General features: G+C 36.7%; 1 protein-coding gene across 1 annotated transcript in view; it reads right to left on the reverse strand.

Annotated features, from left to right (window-relative positions):
* mrc2 (mannose receptor, C type 2) overlaps nt 1-18,485 on the reverse strand; it is a 35,027-nt gene that overhangs the window by 5,738 nt on the left and 10,804 nt on the right. Inside the window, exons 3-20 of the mRNA XM_051888531.1 lie at nt 16,113-16,286; nt 15,783-15,947; nt 15,503-15,616; nt 14,547-14,690; nt 14,073-14,264; nt 13,654-13,808; nt 13,125-13,229; nt 7,480-7,595; nt 7,217-7,365; nt 6,880-7,097; nt 5,235-5,377; nt 4,299-4,386; nt 3,847-4,009; nt 3,529-3,692; nt 2,859-3,027; nt 2,480-2,622; nt 1,765-1,879; nt 1,361-1,518 (exon numbers count right to left, since the gene is read on the reverse strand). Coding sequence (XP_051744491.1) covers nt 1,361-1,518; nt 1,765-1,879; nt 2,480-2,622; nt 2,859-3,027; nt 3,529-3,692; nt 3,847-4,009; nt 4,299-4,386; nt 5,235-5,377; nt 6,880-7,097; nt 7,217-7,365; nt 7,480-7,595; nt 13,125-13,229; nt 13,654-13,808; nt 14,073-14,264; nt 14,547-14,690; nt 15,503-15,616; nt 15,783-15,947; nt 16,113-16,286 — 2,675 coding nt within the window. The remainder of the gene's footprint in view (nt 1-1,360; nt 1,519-1,764; nt 1,880-2,479; nt 2,623-2,858; nt 3,028-3,528; nt 3,693-3,846; nt 4,010-4,298; nt 4,387-5,234; nt 5,378-6,879; nt 7,098-7,216; nt 7,366-7,479; nt 7,596-13,124; nt 13,230-13,653; nt 13,809-14,072; nt 14,265-14,546; nt 14,691-15,502; nt 15,617-15,782; nt 15,948-16,112; nt 16,287-18,485) is intronic.

The raw sequence follows: 18,485 nt of genomic DNA on the forward strand, positions 1-18,485 counted from the left end.
GACAGATGGTCAGACAGACAGACAGATGGTAGGTAAGTAGAAAGACAGATGGTTGAATGGACGGACGGACAGATAGATAGACGTCCAGCGACATCCAAGGGTAAAGTTACAGCACGAGTCCTCATCCTTTTCCCTCCTCTGAGACCATTGAGTTTAAACAGACCCCCTAAAGCATGCGATGGGTTTGGTGAGGGGTAATTGATAATGAATGTGGGAAAGTCACATGAGAGGAGGCAATGCCGCTATTGTGCTATAATTGGATATGATTGGTTATGGTTGGATATTAACGGTACACGTATTCATACCAAAAATTGTCGGTACGCATCTTTCGGTTCAGTACACACGTGTACCGATGAATACAGAGTTGTAGCCCATTAACCACTTTTAACCACCATTGACCACCAATAAAAAATTGAAACAATAAATGCTGTTTTGTCAGTCTTTGATGTGGCGTGACAGATCGCTGTATAGGCGCCTCAGTTCAAGTGGTAGCGCGGAGCACGAGTGAACGCGATCATCTCTTCCTCTTTAATACTAGTTAGAGAATAAACATAAATGAACATCTGAAGGTATGTTGAAAGTTGAGTACAACTTACTAAAATGTATCTCATGCAATCGATCAATCAGTGTTTCAACCGCAGAAAGACATCAATGAAACAACTTGTAAACAATATAGCATTTACCTCAGAAATGCCATTCACAGCTTGTGTCCACAGCTTGTTAGTTCACTAGAGAAATGAAACCTTTCACTAAATATATATGCACTTTATTAGCCTATATATTCATTATATTTTACTTAACCTGTATTGATTATTTAATGTATATGTTTAATGTGTTTAAATAAATCTGTCATAAAAACAAGTTATGACGGCCACTGTTTATCGGTTTGTGCGATAAATCCCGCCACTTGTTTTTGTGCGCGTTCGTGAATCTGTCTGAATGAACAAAAATGATGGCGCTAATGGGAAGACTTATTAAAAAATAAGTAAACAATTCACCCACTTAGATATCACTGCTTTATGTCACTTCAGAATCAAACTTAAAATGACCTAAAAATATGATGACTCTGGGGTTTTTAGTGAGAAATCAGCTTGGTGAAATTAAAGGTACATCTTCGTGTTTACCGAGCTTGTTTACAAATGATCTGAAAATAAGTGGACTATTAAAAAGAACAGCTGAACATCAATACACAAATAAAATAAATGGATGGATGGATAGATAGATAGATAGATAGATAGATAGATAGATAGATAGATAGATAGACAGATAGATAGATAGATAGATAGATAGATAGATAGATAGATAGATAGATAGATAGATAGATAGTCATTCATAAAAAATTAAAAAAACAATCCAGTACCGGGCTTTTCATTTGTCTATTGTCCACTGGTTCTCCAGGGGCCCAGTTAGTGTAGCTAAGCAACCCGGGTTCAAACCACCTGAACTGAGCCTGAGATTCTGAGGTGAGCCCCACCCACACATGGAAACTGCTGTTGGGTAACAGAGTCACAAGGAACGCTGGAGAGAGAGAGAGAGAAAGAAATAGACAAAATTCAGAGGTTAGTCTGTTTCCATTCACACAAGTTATTGCAACATACACAAATTGAAAGCAGGGCCCTAAACACCAGAGACATTGGGGCATGTAAGTCCATATATTCATAATAGATTCTTATTCTTCACAATTTTTTTTCTTGCTTTTTTTTTCATGTAACCTAGCTTCTCTTCTGTAGTGTGTGTGCGTCAGTGTGCGTGGGTTTGATTTACCCTGAACTCTGTGGTTTGGCACTGTCACTATCGCGGCTTTGTGTGTCAGACACGTCTTGGAGGCAGTCTCCCAAGTGCTACGACTCGACAGCTCCTCTCCAAACACCTTATAACACTGGTGCAAAGAGCAGAAAAACAGAAATCAGAGATTACTGATATGTGAAATTGTGCAAGGTGAATAATCCTGTGAGAAAGGCCTGATCTGTATTTCCCTATATTCTAAAGTAAAAAATATATATAATCAAAATGTAATATCTTGCTTCATCAGTGAAATGACTGATTTTCTGACTGATCTGATTTTTATCACTTTATCTGTGAAAATCTGTAAAAAAAAAAAAAAAAAAAAGACCATGATCTTTTCATGATCTAATCAATTCCTAACAAAATCCCTGATAAAATCAAGACCCGCCCAACATTTCTCTCAATGAATATATCATTTCAAATGGAAATATGTCACATTACAAAAATAAAATTAGTTGGGAAAACTGTTTTTTGTTGAGCTTAAGGTACGCTTATAAAGACAAACAGTTGCAGTTAAGTCAAAGTAATTATACATTTCTTAAAAAGTATTAAGTTATATATAAAATAGATTAACCAATAAGTTGAAATGATCAACAAAACAAAATCTGAATGCAAACTGAACTGATTACATTTTTTTTTTAACTACAGCCTTGGAAGTGTAAAAGAACACAGGTTCTGGGAAAGAAGTTTTCACCTTGTGTAGAAAAGGACTCCAGCCCTGGGGGCAGCCGGCGGGTATGAGAGGAGGAGCGGGTGTGGGAGGAATGGTACCCGTCACATTTACCCTCTTACACACGTACGGAAGATCGACATGACACTTCTGGTCTGACCAGTCACCTGAGAAAACATTAAAGCAATCTACTAAACTCACTGCTGTTGAATCACATATTATTCCCCAAAATAACCTGGACATAAAATAGACATTAAAATGTTTTTAACCAAAAGCCTGTGGACTACTTTAGTTTATTAAATTATGAATGTTTAAAAACATGCAGTTAAAAACGGTGCATGTCAAATCAAGGTAAAGATTACATATTTTTTGTTTCTATATGAGAGTGTAAAAGTGCTCAAACCTTTTGAGGCAGAGATTTGGACACATTTGGGCTCTTTGCTGATTGGTCGAGGCTGTCCTAGTCCCCAGGACACATAGTTGAGCACCGAATGATCAGACCACCTTAATCTCCCATCATTCTTAAATGTGTGTAACCCAACCCACCACAGATCATTTTCTTTGCGGGACATCTAGGCACAGCAAAATACACAAATCTTGGTTGGTGTTCCAAATACATTTCATATACAGTCAAGATTAAAAGTAAATATTTGTAAATAAACTCTCCTCCATACAAAATATTCACCCCAAAATGAAATTTTGTCAATTTACTCTCAAGTCATTCCAACTCCATATTTCTTTCCACCTTCTGTGAAACTCAAAATGATACATAGAACATTCACAATATAAATCACTGTTACCAGTCAATGCCCTGACATTCTGTCTAAAATTTCATTTTGAGTATCATATAAGAAAGAAAATAATGTGAGGTTGGGATGACATGAAGGAAATACTGCAGTTTTGGGTAATTTTGCTAATTTGATGCCAGATCACATTAATTTTCATAAGCATACATCTTAGAGGAGAGAGTGTGTGTGTGTGTGTGTGTGTGTGTGTGTGTGTGTGTGTGTGTGTGTGTGTGTGTGTGTGTGTGTGTGTGTGTGTGTGTGTTTGTGTCTGCTATGTGTGCGTACCTTGCGTAAAGTGCTAACCAAAAACTGATTCTCCTTAGGAGAGTGCATAGAGACTAGGGAGGCGTCGAACCACGAGCAGATCCTCTGAGCCTGGTCCCACGTGGAGCGATGTTCAAACATTTTATACTGGGCCTCCTCAAAATCAACCCACTCTAAACCAGTGTCTACACAAACACACACACTTATAATAATCTCACATTTCTTAGATTAAAATCATATTCAGCTCACAAACAAGCTTGTTTCGATTATATTACAGTCTTACATTTCTAAAAGCAAAAAAAGAGAGAAAATAACATGGTAATGTGCACTGTGACAGACCTTCATGGCTCTCGGGTTCCACTTCTACCTTCCCTTTCGGTATTTTGCAGATCCAGTCTAGCTCAGACTCACAATGTGATACCAGCCAGTTGGTGTCAGCCATGTTAGCTGCTCCGCACTCAGCAGAACCATAATTCCCTCTGCCAAAGTTCTGATAGGTCACCTGAAAGAGAAAAAAAATCATATACTTTATATGTTCGAATTCCTTGCACAAATCTAGTGTGGTGGTACCATAGTAAAGTAATGGCGGCAGATCACAATACCATGGTACACTGATATTTGCCATGGTACTTAAAAGAATACAATGGTAGTACATTTTTGTTTTTTTGCTCTATGGCATTGGTTCTCAACCAGGGGGTCAAACTTCCAAATTACTAAACATATTATTAAAATACTACTGCTGTAGTGCAATAAAATACAATGAAAAATTCACAGAATTTTAAGAAACTCACAGCAGATCCGTCACTCCATGTCCAACTGTCACTATTCCGGCGTGAAATCCCAATCCATAGCCAGTGCTGCTCATGATCCTCCGCCTCCCTGCCCACACAGCCAATCAGAAGGCAGAACTGTTAGACAGTACTATACCTTTAACAGGCAGTTTACACATGATGCATTCTACTTATAAAAGCTGAGTTTGACTTAATGAGGCGCCTGACAAACGCAATGCATTCTGGTTAGAAATTTTTCACGATTGGCCTGTTTCACGATCCGGCTGATTCAACAAAGACAATGTTCATGTGTGTTTTAAGTTTATTCTGACACATTCAGCTCGGCTGATGCTCACAAATCCATGTTTTTATAACAGTAAATACTCTTTTCATGTAACTTTAATGTTATATTGTGTCATGTTTATCAAAATAAAACTGATTTAAAAAAAAAATTAGAACCACTTTATTGGTATTTAAATACTATAGACTTTATTCTTGTACATTTGGCACTGTATTCTGCAGTACAGAAGCAGTGAATGAAAAGTGTTTCTGTTGCTTCATGAAAACATCTGAAACATCTGTGTATTTGACAAATACTGCATCTAATCCACTTCATCTGTGATAAAGTACACAAACACCTTGTGAGTGTCACTACAGGAAGCCGAAAATGTCCGACTTGATGTCTCCATTTTCATCTCCTCCCTGCCTGCACCTGGCAGATTTCGCCTAGTATAGTTCAACTCGAACACACCTATTGTCTTAGATAATAACTTATCTTACACATAACAAACATAAAGACATTCTATTTTAGGGGTATTTGAGTGTAAAAATTGGTGAATAAAGGAAACTTTACAACAACATTCATTCTCACACAAATCACAACCTCATAGATTACAAATACACAGTTTTTCTTAAGGGGTGGATTTTAGACCTGTACCCTTAATCACACACACCTACCCAAAGGCCTCATGGAGGATCTGGAAGACAAAGGCCTCTTCCTCCGGTGTGCTGAAGCTGGCGAGCTGAGCTCCATGTTTCTGGCAGAATTTGTAAGCTTGAATCCAAGTCAATCTCTTCTCCAGTGCACCTGCATGAAAGACCTACAAAAACACAGCCATGAGGTAACACCGACACCAGGGCTAGACAAAATTCAGTTTTTAAGAATATGTACAATTTTTTTTAATTTTTGTACAGCCACACTAACAGGATGTTGAACTGGAATTTGAATTGGAATGACTGGAAGAAGAATTTATTGGATTGTAATTCAACTCAAAAGATTTGTGATTATCAATTTTGTGATAAACTTGTCATTAATTGTGACATTTTATTCCCTGATATGTAAAATATATAAAATTTCTTATTAATTTCTATTAAAAACAGTTTCATTACTGTCAAAACAATTAATGCAGTCATCAAAAAGAGCACCATGAAATGTCCACTACATTGTTTTCAGATTTGTTTGACAACATTATAAAGACTTTATGTTAAATTAGAGCAATATGTGAAAATAAATGTTTAAATTGTTAATATGATCTAATTTCTCTGGAAAGAGTTTATGAGTAATTCATACAGAAACTTTTTTAAAATATAAAAAAAAAAAAACTACACTAAAAGAATTTTTTTTTTTTTAAATATTTCAAGCCAAGTCAAATTTATTTTTATAGTACTTTTCACAATACACATTGTTTCAAAGCAGCTTTACAGAAAATCATGATGTTAATGTTTATAATATCTAAATTTCTTCATGACTTGTAGATGGATTTAGCAGATTAGATCTGGACGATTTTTTGGACGAGTTTACATTTTGCAACAATACAAGCAATCAAGCAGATGAAATTTGCTAGTATAAATCACTCTGTGCAAACATATGGTACAATTATGCATACATACTTATATATCCAACTTTTTATAAAGTTGATAAAGTTGATAATAATATTAAATGGGTGATAGGAAAATTAAATTTAAAAAAATCATTTTGATTTGCTATTTAGTATATATCACTTTACGTGAGTGAACTGTTTGTATGTGGATAAAGTGGGATATAAAATATGTGACCCTGGACCACAAAACCAGTCATAAGGGTCAATTTTTTTGAAATTGAGATGTATACTGAACAAAATCTGAACAAATAATCTTTCCATTGATGTATGGTTTGTTAGGATAGGACAATATTTGGCCGAGATACAACTAACTGAAAATCTGGAATCTGAGGGTGCAAAAAAATCAAATAAAGTCCTTAGCAATGCATATCCACTCACAAAAATAAATTTTTGTTATGTATATTGTAGGAAATTTACAAAATATCTTCATGGAACATCTTTACTTAATATCCTAATGATTTTTGGCATAAAAGAAAAATCTATAATTTTGACCCATACAATGTATTTTTGGCTATTGCTACAAATATACCCGTGCGAATTATGACAGGTTTTGTGATCCAGGGTCACATATATAGATCTGTGCGGTAATGCGGTTTACATTTAGTAACAATATTTAATCACAATTAAAATCACAATTCTGCATCCAAATACAAATTCAGTTCAAATTGTAATTTCCAAGGCATTTTCGATTCCAAAGAGGCACACAGCTGTGACAGACACACCTTGTAGCAGTGGTGGAACTTATTGGTGCTTTTCCATCCTGATGGGCATGATCCTGTCAGAGAGGGTGTAGGCTGAGGAGCAGGAGGGCTGGGGATGAAAGAAGAGTCCTGATTCTGTTTGCAAATGTATTTGGAGCGGACACTGGCACAGTCCTTCACCTCCCACAGACCCATGGCCTGACCTGCCACCATCACCACACAGCCTCTCTTCATCCGTGCTGCACATCAAGCAGGTTCATGATTAGCATTTTTATGGTTTGGTACCAAATGATAAAAGACACAAGCTATTCAGGTGCACATCTCATAAATACAGTCGTGTGTGTGTGTGTTTCTGTACCTGGCTCGTCTCTGTTCCAGTTGGTGTATGTGAGCTCGTCCCCTGTTATCCAGCGGAAAGGGCCGGTGCTGTTCTCATTATACAGGCCGAGCCAGAACTGGTCATCAGACCGTCCAAACACCAGGCTGCTCACAAAGGCCTGCTCAAACCTGGAAACATGCACAAGTACACCTCATAAGTTACTTCATAATTCAGTGATTTCAGGAAAAAGCACACAAGCTGAATACAAATCCAGTCCATGTTGCTAGGCTTGTGTCCAGTACCTGTTATTAATAATGGCGAGTGTAGCATTGTTGCTAGCGCACATTCCTTTTGCATCATTAAAGGTTAGAGATTCTTCTCCAACCTTGAAACACGAAGGACTGTGCCATCTCCAACCCTGAGGAGATTCACCAGAAGGAAAGAGAAAGAAGTTTGCTGTGTTATAATGCATTATATTATTCTTGCTTGAAAAATAATGCACTGGTAGATGCTCCTGAACAGTTCAGCACATTTTTTAACCCAGAGATTTTTAAATGTTTAATGTATCGATACAACTGAAAGAAAACCGTTTGTGGGGGGCATAATATGGAAATTTGTCTGAAAAGTGTTTGAAATGTTTGCATTTATTTTTTCTAAGTGCATGTCCACCAGCACAAACCAGCATAAACCAGTCTGAACTAGCAAGGAATTCATATTGGTCTAAGCTGGTTCTGTCAGTAGGTGAATTTTTGACCTATGGCAAAAAAAAAACAAAAAAACTTCAATATATTAGTGAGGACATTGCATAGACTTCCACTGTTTCTATATCAGATTAATGAGATTTTCTATCCCCTAACCCACAACCACTAAGCCTACCCATCACAGAAACGTGTGCAAAACACTAGATTCAAATAAAAACGTATTTTGGACGATTTATAAGCTTTTTTAACTAGTAAGGACAAGTAAAATGTCTTCACTAGTCCATTGTCATAATATTTCACTAAATAAGTGTAGCCAAACACAAGTATAGCCAACAAGTACACCCTCACAAATATAGCCAAACCTGTACACACACATACACACACACATACAGTATATGTAGTTGACGGGGACTCTCTATAGGCGTAATGGTTTTTATACTGTACAAACTGTATATTCTATCCCCTTAACCCTACCCCTAAATCTACTCATCACATAAAACTTTTGGCATTTTTAGAATTGTGTTTCATAAGCCATTTGATTTACGAGGACTTGTAAACCATGTTTAAATTGTAATACCCATGTCATTATACACATTTGTGTCCTCATTAACCATAATACAAGAACACACACACACATTTTAAGGAATGTATCTAAATGACACGTCAGCACTTGGCAAGAGGCAGTAACTTGACCTGTCTGCCGGCTGTCTGCTACACTGTTTAAGACATCACAGAGAGACAGATGTGTTCCCTCATTGTCTGACAATCACAAAATCACAATGACTCCATATCTAGCCCGTTCCAAAAAAACAAACATTAAATTCTTAAAACTAGATTTTCATCTGCAGAAAGTGCTTGCAAAGCAGCAAAAGAATGTTAAAGACTTATAAAATTATTGCAATTTGTAAAGCTCCAAACAGGAAGTGGGAGAGAGATTAACAATGGCTGGTTTATGTTACTCCTATGTTGTTCTCCTCTACCAGAGTGTTTTGTTTAGTGTTTTATTTAGTTCAGTAAGGTAAGGCTTCTGCCAACAGATTCTTTGCTTGCCTCACAGTGAAAAACCAACCCGTGACAAATATATTTTAAAATAAAATTTATTTCTGTGTTGGCAAAGCTGAATTTTCAGCATCATTTCTCAGTCTTCAGTGTCACATGATCCTTCAGAAATCATTCTAATATGCTGATTTGCTGCTCAAGAAACATTTATTATTATTATCAATATTGAAAACAGTTGATTAATATTTTTGATCATTTTTTTTCAGAATTCTTTGATGAATAGAAAGTTTGAAAGAACAGCATTTATTTGAGATTAATCTTTCGTAACATACTGTAAATGTCTTTACTGTCACTATTGATTAATTTAATGCATACTTGCTGAATAAAAGAATGAACTTAAAAGTTTAAAAAAATCATAATAACGCCAAACTTTGAATGGTAGAGTAAATCAATCAATCAATCAATCAATCAATCATAATAAACCAATCACAATTCAGTATGCAAATATTATGTTAATGGGACTGCTGATGGCTACATTTTAATGACTGAACATTCTATCAGTGTAAGTCAAAAATTGCTGAAAATGAAATTTGAATGGGGCTGGAGTAAAAGTAAATTGTGGAGTAGAAAAATAAAAGGAAGAAATATGAGGTAAAATATTGTAAAGCACTGTAATTATATGAAATTGACAAGACACACATCATTTTTAATACTGCTCTCATTTGTGATTTAACAACCCCCTAACCTAAAATATTCAATTTGAACACATAACCATCCATTTGTGCTATACAGATATGAACGATATCTCAAATTGTGTGGCTTACTGAAGAAATGTGTGCTGTATTACGTCTGCAAGTATTAGGACGTTTTGTCCGGTGGATGATAAACAGGTAAAAAAAAAAATCCCATAGACCAGTGTTACTCATTGCGCGGCTCGCCATGCTCTACCCAAGCTTTAATAGAGTACCTCAGGGATGACGTGTTTTTGTAGGCCAACCCGGAAGTTAGCAGCGCACGGGTTCCCTCGATCGAAAGCCTATTCATTTTTCCCATAGACTTTTGGAAAATCGCAAAAAATAAGCTCTGTGTTTAACAAAGGGTTATGACACTTACACGTTTTGTCTATCAAGATAATCTTTACAAGTTAACACAACATTTATACATTTTGAAGCCTAAATAAAGTCGTCAGATATAAAAAGCTAACAGTAGGCTATAAACGGACTACAGCACACCATGGTCGCGGATCAACGTCACCACCACCAAGCTTCCTCAAACTTTATTTAGAAAACAACTTTATTTAAAAACATGCTCGCTGATTATGATCTGCGCTGTGTATGAATACTTATCCACTTTTTCATGAGAAATGCTGTCCAAATGTCCTGTTTGTCATGATGACGTCTAAAGTCCCCACCAAAGGAAGTAGTCCCTTTTAGCAATTTGTTAGCAACCGCCGTTTTAAAAATAAAGGTTTAAAAAATCTCAAGCGGGTTATAACTGGTGTGTTTTATGTCATAAATCAAAATGTGAAAATATTTAGAGGCTTTGTTAACCACAGACCTTATTTCAGGCGATTTAGCAAAAACCCATTCAAAAAACCCATAGACTTTGGGGCGATGGAACCGGAAGTCCTAAAATGCTAACTCGCTTCCGGGTTTTGCCTACAAAAACACGTCATCTCTGAGGTACTCTATTTGTGGCTCACGTGGCAGTAAATAATACGGTGATATGACCTAATGTGAAAATGAGCGGAGCAGCCAGAAATCTGCCCCAATGGCTCTCTATGAGAGCGCGCTGCAGTTCCATTTTCCACCACAGATTTACGTTGGAAATTTGTGGGGCGCTGTAGAGCTGGGAAGGGCTCCACACATCCTCTGAGAGACCGGCTGCCCACGAATACATGCCTGCCGAATCCATGCGCTACATTTAATATATCCTTCTCACTTTACGACTTAAAATAGTCTAGAAAATCCGAAAAATTATCAACCATGAACACTATAAAGAGGAAACAGAGAAACCGCCTCACCAATGAACATCTTACATGCCTCACAACAAGGATTGCAACAACAAGCTACAAATCTTTCGCTCATCCCATCATTAAGGTAATCCTGCTTTTTTGTCATTTAAAGGGTTAGTTCACCCAAAAATGAAAATTCTGTCATTAATTACTCACCCTCATGTCGTTTCACACCAGTAAGACCTTCGTTAATCTTCGGAACACAAATTAAGATATTTTTGTTGAAATCCGATGGCTCAGTGAGGCCTCCATAGCCAGCAATGACATTTCCTCTCTCAAGATCCATTAATGTACTACAAACATATTTAAATCAGTTCATGTGAGTACAGTGGTTCAATATTAATATTATAAAGCGACGAGAATATTTTTGGTGCGCCAAAAAAAAAAAAAAAATAACGACTTATATAGTGATGGCCGATTTCAAAATACTGCTTCAGGAAGCTTCGGAGCGTTATGAATCAGTGTATCGAATCAAGATTCGGATCGCGTGTCAAACCGCCAAACTGCTGAAATCACGTGACTTTGGCGCTCCGAACCACTGATTCGACACGCTGATTCATAACGCTCCGAAGCTTCCCGAAGCAGTATTTTGAAATTGGCCATCACTATATAAGTCGTTATTTTGGGTTTTTTTTGGCGCACCAAAAATATTCTCGTCGCTTTATAATATTAATATTGAACCACTGTACTCACATGAACTGATTTAAATATGTTTTTAGTACATTAGTGGATATTGAGAGAGGAAATGTCATTGCTGGCTATGCAGGCCTCACTGAGCCATCTGATTTCAACAAAAATATCTTAATTTGTGTTCCAAAGATTAACAAAGGTCTTACGGGTGTGGAACGGCATGAGGGGTGAGTAATTAATGACATTATTTTCATTTTTGGATGAACTAACCCTTTAAGGAAATCATCTTGTCTCAATTACAAATTTGACTGGTAAAAGATAAAGAATGATTTTTTTCTGCCTTTTGTATTTATTGCATAGCATATTGTATGTTCAAGGATGACAGATTGATAAGCAGATATGCTAACACATGTAAAAATACTATAGTAATTTACAATAAATACTATAGCGTTTTTAAACCATACTACAGTAAAGTACTTGAATTAATTTGTTGTGGTAATTCTATAGTTGTGGTGGTAATGTAACAACTATAGTAATATAAACAAATTACTTTACCTAATAGTTTTCTACAACTATAGGGTACATATTTTACCACAATACATTACAGTTTACTGTAGTAAAAACTAAAGTATACTACAGTATTTATTACAGTATTTATCAATTCACAATAGTTAATACTACAGTATGCTGTAGCATTCATTAACAAAGTGTTGTAAATACTATACTATATACAGTATACTACAATTTACTATAGTATGGTTCAAAACACTATAGTATTTACTATATAAATTATTATTTCATGTACTGGATGTAACTTTTGATACTTTGCGGTGAAAGTGGCTCTCCCATTGACTTTCTCCTATTAGTGTGGCTCTCATGAAAAAAATATTGAAGACCACTGCCATAGATCAGTCAGACACTTTTACAAATAAAGAGCAACGCCCTGGTTTCACATGTGCAAGAACTGTTTTCTTCAGGGAAAGAAGTAACTTAGTCAAACTGTCTGTTTTAAAGCTTTAGGGTGTCCACAAGTAACCTCTGAACTCTGACCTAGCTGATGGCATTCAGGGTCACAGATCTTATTTAACCAGGGTCACAGCAAGGTAACAGCGATAATGCACACACCCATTTAAAACAAAGATGGTTTCACATAGAGAGACCCGAATGATTTGGATGGAGGGGTGAGAGACGAGGGCAATGAGAATGAAATGTAGCCGACGTATGCATATTTTGTGCCTGTGAGAGTGTAACTTGGTCCATGACCTCAAACTTTTTGAAAACAGTTATGAAGACTAGCGTGTGTGAGTCAGACTTCTCTGTTTATTGTATGCTTGTGGCAGGTCTAGGTCTACTGACCACATCTGGAGTTTTAACAGCATGACACAGCAGCGACTGTGAATAGAGGCTTTATGCAGAGAGAAAGAGGGCAACAGAAAGTATGTAAGGGGGGGAAATCCAGCTAAACAGAAGTAACAAACAGAACACTGCAGGAGCTGCAGAGAACTAAACAAGAAAGGATAATTAGAGGATTAAAACAAATGAAAAAGGAAGAATGACAAAGACGAATGGGAGACGGAAGGAAAAAGGCAACAGAGTGATTTACCCGTTTGCAGCCGTGGTCCTCTATCCGGTCGTCAGCTTTCTGAGCCGGTTTCTTACAGATCGAGGGCAGCGAGTAATTACATGGGCTATCGTTCCAGCGGCCCTCCTACAAACACACACACATACTGTATAATGAGGGGTTATCGTTATGAAACTGCTGTAAATTTAGCCTTTTAGGATCGCTGTCTTAATCATGAGTTTAAAGAAAAACAGATTCATATCCATTAACATCAGTCAGACAGTACTAAAAGGATAAGGTTTGAAACACTATGGGCTGGTTTCACAGACAGGGCTTACCCTAAGCCAGGATTAGGTCTTAGTTCAATTAGGGTATTTAAGTAGCTTTTATAAACGTTTACTAGAAAAAAAAAACATTACTGGTGTGCATCTTGAGACAAAACAATGGTGCTGGCATATGTCTTTACTGTCACTTTTGATCAACTTAATGTGTCCTTGCTGAATAAATGTGACCACTGACCCCAAACTTTTTATATACCATGTATACACACACATATATAATATATACTCACAGGACCCCAGATGGTGACACAATCCTCATTAACACTTCGGAAATTGTTGGGTTCAAACGGATGCCAGTAAGTGAAGATGACTGGAGTGCGATCCGTCCATTCAAAGTTCATCTGCATAGCTGTATCATGTAGACCAATCCACAACTCCTCTATGTCTAAGAGAGACAGGAAGAGAGAGAGTCTGAAACATCATGGAGATTGTGTCAAATTATATAAAATATTAAGCTTCTTTTCTTTTCTTTTTCTTTTTAATTATGATAATTATTATATATTTTATTTTTATTGTGCAAAATGTACAAAATTTAGTGAGGTTTATGCTCAACAAAAAAGGCATTTTCTTGTTTTTACTGAAAAGACTAAAATACTGATAAATAAAATCTTCTCTGTATATTTATAAATGGCCATTAGCATGTCTATACCTTTCTTCATATGCTTAATGATAAATTCGAGCTCTGGGAGGGTGTGGATGCTAACGAGGTTAGCCTCCATCTTCTGACACATTTTGTGGGCGGAGCTCCAGTCCAGGTTGTCTGAGTTCAGCCTATAGCAGCCCGCCTGGAAGTTCTGCCAGCCTACATCACACTGGTACCGCCCATCATCTGCCCAGGAGTCTGTTTCACACACAGACACAGGTGAAATCTTCGAGATCAAAGCAGACTTTCAGGTAGATCAGCAGAATCCAAACTAAAATCTCCAAGGCATGCAAAAAAAAACATGCAATTTTGGGTCAAGATACTCAAATTGCATGGCTGGGCCTGACAAGGTTTACCTCTGAAATAAATCAAAGCATATTTAATCATTTAAAGTATAAGTGTAAGCAGTGGTAACATCGCTGTGTAAATTTATATGTGAACCACAAGCCACAAATGTGCATTCACATACTGCACACATACCTGTGGTGAAGGGGTCGAGTGTGGCGTTCGGGCGTTTCTTGCAAATGTAAGGCAGAGCTACTGAACAGTCCCGGTTGTTCCAGCGACCCTGAGCATCAGTGCTGATCACTCCACAGTTTTCCTCCTCGTCATAGCTTGGCATTTCTACAACACGCACACAAACACACACGAGATAATAACACATCCTTCCTAATAGAAATGCAAATGAGCTCTTTCATATCATAGTTAAAATAAAAACTACCAAGAACTCTAAAGAGAGCAGAACAATGCAGAAAAAGGGTTAAAGTTTAATAAAGTAAAAAAGTTTCATATCAAATATATAGTCAGCTGGTCATTATTGGTTTACTGTTTGATCACTGGTCATTATCAGGGGGTAAATAATGACCTGCTGACTGCACATTACCCCACTTATTACACGGCTACTTAAACTAACAAGTAAACAAACAAGTAAATAATATATTCAATACCATTCAAAAGTTTGGGGTTGGTAAGACTTTTTAAATGTTTTCGAAAGTAGTCTCTTATGCTCACCAAGACTGCATTCATTTAATTAAAAATACAGTAAAAACAATAATATTGCGAGATATTATTGCAGTTTAAAATAAACTTTTTTTCTATTTGATTATATTATAAAATGTACTTTATTCCTCTGACGTCAAAGGTGAATTTTCAGCATAATTTTTCCAATCCTTCAGTGTCACATGATTCTTCAGAAATCATTTGATATATTTCTTATTATTTGATTTCATCATTGATTTTAGTTGAAATCACTGAATTACTGTATGTGAGAAGAAAACTGTAAAGTGCTACAAAAGACATGAAACTACCACAGTTATGAAACTAGATGTATCTAAACTTAAACAGTGTAGGTGTCATTATATGAAAATATTTGACTGCAGAATGCTTCAAATGTCCAGAATCACATAGAGAACATAATAAATAAAAAGTTGCTTCACCTGCTTCCCAGTTTAGGTACTTGAGAGGGGCAGAGTCAGCCCACTGCCAGCCACCATTGAGATCCAAGTCATTCAGACCCATCCACAGGGTGGCACTGTAACCAGTTAGCAAACCTACGGTACAAACACACTTTATAAACACATTCCACAGAGTTTTAAACAAAAGTGAGAGTAGCAATTCTGGTCTTGTTTTTCTGCATTTACCAGAATCCTTTTTAATCCCTTTCCAAACCAAATAATTTGAATAATGTAATCATGTTTATTTCTGTCTGTCTCTCACCGTTGATATAGATTTGTTCCTCTACTTTAGTGATGCTGAGCAGGTCTGCTCCCTGCTGTTGGCAGCTGGTTCGTGCTTCACTCCAAGACAGCGTGGCCTGAAAGTTAAACTGGTAACAGTTATCCATCAAAGGGTTTATGTCCCAAAACGTCTCACAGTCGGAACCTTCGGAAAGAGAGAGGGATGCATTTTAGTGAGCAGGAATGTGTGCTCAATGATGTACAGTAGTCTCACATTCCAGCTGCCAGACTAAAACAGTGAAAGAATGTCCTGAATTTAACAGGTCAGGTCTGTGGATGACATGAACAGGATTCAGCTGAATTCACTCACTCTTTACTGGGCAGAAGCCCCAGCGTTGGTCCTTTCCGTAATCATGAGTAGTGGCGCACCAGTGAAAGCCATCTTCCCTGCCCACACTGGTGCAGCTGTGGAACCACTGGCCATCATACAGGAAGGGGAAGTAACATGGGCTGCCGTGAGAGTTTCCTTGGATGGTGTAGATTTCTATGAAAAAGAAGAGACAGAGAGACATGGGAACCCTAACTCCAGAAAACACTCTTGATTACCTGGGAAGACAGATAATTATAAATATAAAGCTTGAATATGGATACAAACGTCTGCCAAATGAATAAATGTAAATGTAGAAGAGGAGAGGGAATGTTTTATCATGAAAACATAAAAGCTGTACATTTTATTGTCATCTACTATATCTTTTTTTTTTTTTTTTTTACAAGTTTATACAACAATCCATTCCACCACAAAGTAGTTATCCCAGAAGAACTTGCTGCTATGTTAATGTGACCTGGCAGTCATGGGTGAAAAATGCTTTTCATTTGGTCAGACTATGTGGCCAGACATAACTGTTAAAATAGGTTGTAATACCACTAAAATTGTGCATTGTCATACACAAATAGATAGATAATAGATAGAGAAACAGATAGATAGATAGATAGACAGACAGACATACAGATAAATAGACAGACAGACAGATAGACAGACAGATATATAGACAGATAGATAGACAAACGGATAGATACATAGATAGACAGATAGACAAATAGACAAACTGATATATACATAGACAGACATATAGATAGATAGACAAACGGATAGATACATAGACAGACAGACAGATTGCAAGATAAATAGATAGTCAGATTGACAGACAGAGATAGACAGATAGACACACACAGAGAGACATATAGATAAACAGATAGACATGCAGATAGACAGACAGATAGACAGGTAGATAGACATATAGATAAATAGACAGATAGACAAACAGATAGATACATAGACAAACAGACAGACATATAGATAAACAGATAGATAGATAGACAAACGGATATATAGACAGACAGACAGACATAGACAGACAGAATGACAGATAGATAGATAGATAGATAGATAGATAGGCAGATAGACAGCCAGACAGACAGACAGACAAACGGATAGATACATAGACAGACAGACATATAGATAGACAGACAGACAAATAGATAGATAGACAGACAGACAGACAGACAGACAGACAGACAGATAGATAGATAGATAGATAGATAGATAGATAGATAGATAGATAGACAAAACGGATAGATACATAGACAGACAGACATATAGATAAACAGACAGAATGACAAATAGACAGATAGATAGATAGATAGATAGATAGATAGATAGATAGATAGATAGATAGATAGATAGACAAAACGGATAGATACATAGACAGACAGACATATAGATAAACAGACAGAATGACAAATAGATAGATAGATAGATAGATAGATAGATAGATAGATGCAGTGAAATATTTGATACTTAATAGTCAGTTCATGTCTATGTGAAACTTCTTCCTCCCTTGAACTCTTAACCCGCCCCTCTCCTTCCCTCTTTGCATTTTCACACTTTCTTCCTCTCAGTTGCCCCTCTGTTGGAATGCAGCTGTTACTATAGAAACCCCTGGGCATTCTGTCTGACTGTACAGATTAGCTCTCAGTCAACAAAAAGAGAGGAGGGGGAGATGTGAAGGAAGTGTGAGAGATGAGTTACTAAGACAAAAAGAAGATAACTTCATAGGAAAAACAGAGAACACATGTCAGACTCGAGAGAGAGTGTGTAGTTGTGTTACAGTTCTACCAATGCTGTAGTTCAGAGATGTGGAAAAGTAGGACACTCTCGATAAAAACACATATTCACTTCCAAAAACTTCTCTCTCAGTTGAACTTTCAGAACTTACGCAGTTTCATTCTTGTATATGCAAACACACACACACACACACAAAAACAGCTCTTTGTTGGCATATGTCAGTGGCAAATTTCTGTCAGGAACGACCCGCCACAGCACTGAGACCAAGAAACACAGAGGTGAGAGGAAAGAGAGAAGAGGAATCTGTGCTGTGTGTGAAGTGTAGATATATAGACATATAGATACATAGATACCAGACAGACAGAACACCTGGAAATCAGTCTTCTGAAGGACTTTAACAGTTCCAGTTGCCATTCCAATTAATGATCCTGTTTCCTAAACATTTCCATTGACAGTTCTGCTAGGTCTTTTTAAGCCTGCCAATAAATGTATATACACTAAGCAAAAATAATTGTTGCTATATTTTTATAATAACATTTTTTTAAATAAAGTATTATTGTATTCCAACTATGTTTTGGATGTGTATAATATTTATTATAAAAATATTTTTAATTCAAG

The sequence above is a fragment of the Ctenopharyngodon idella genome, chromosome 3 (assembly GCF_019924925.1).
Source record: "Ctenopharyngodon idella isolate HZGC_01 chromosome 3, HZGC01, whole genome shotgun sequence".
NCBI lineage: Eukaryota > Metazoa > Chordata > Actinopteri > Cypriniformes > Xenocyprididae > Ctenopharyngodon > Ctenopharyngodon idella.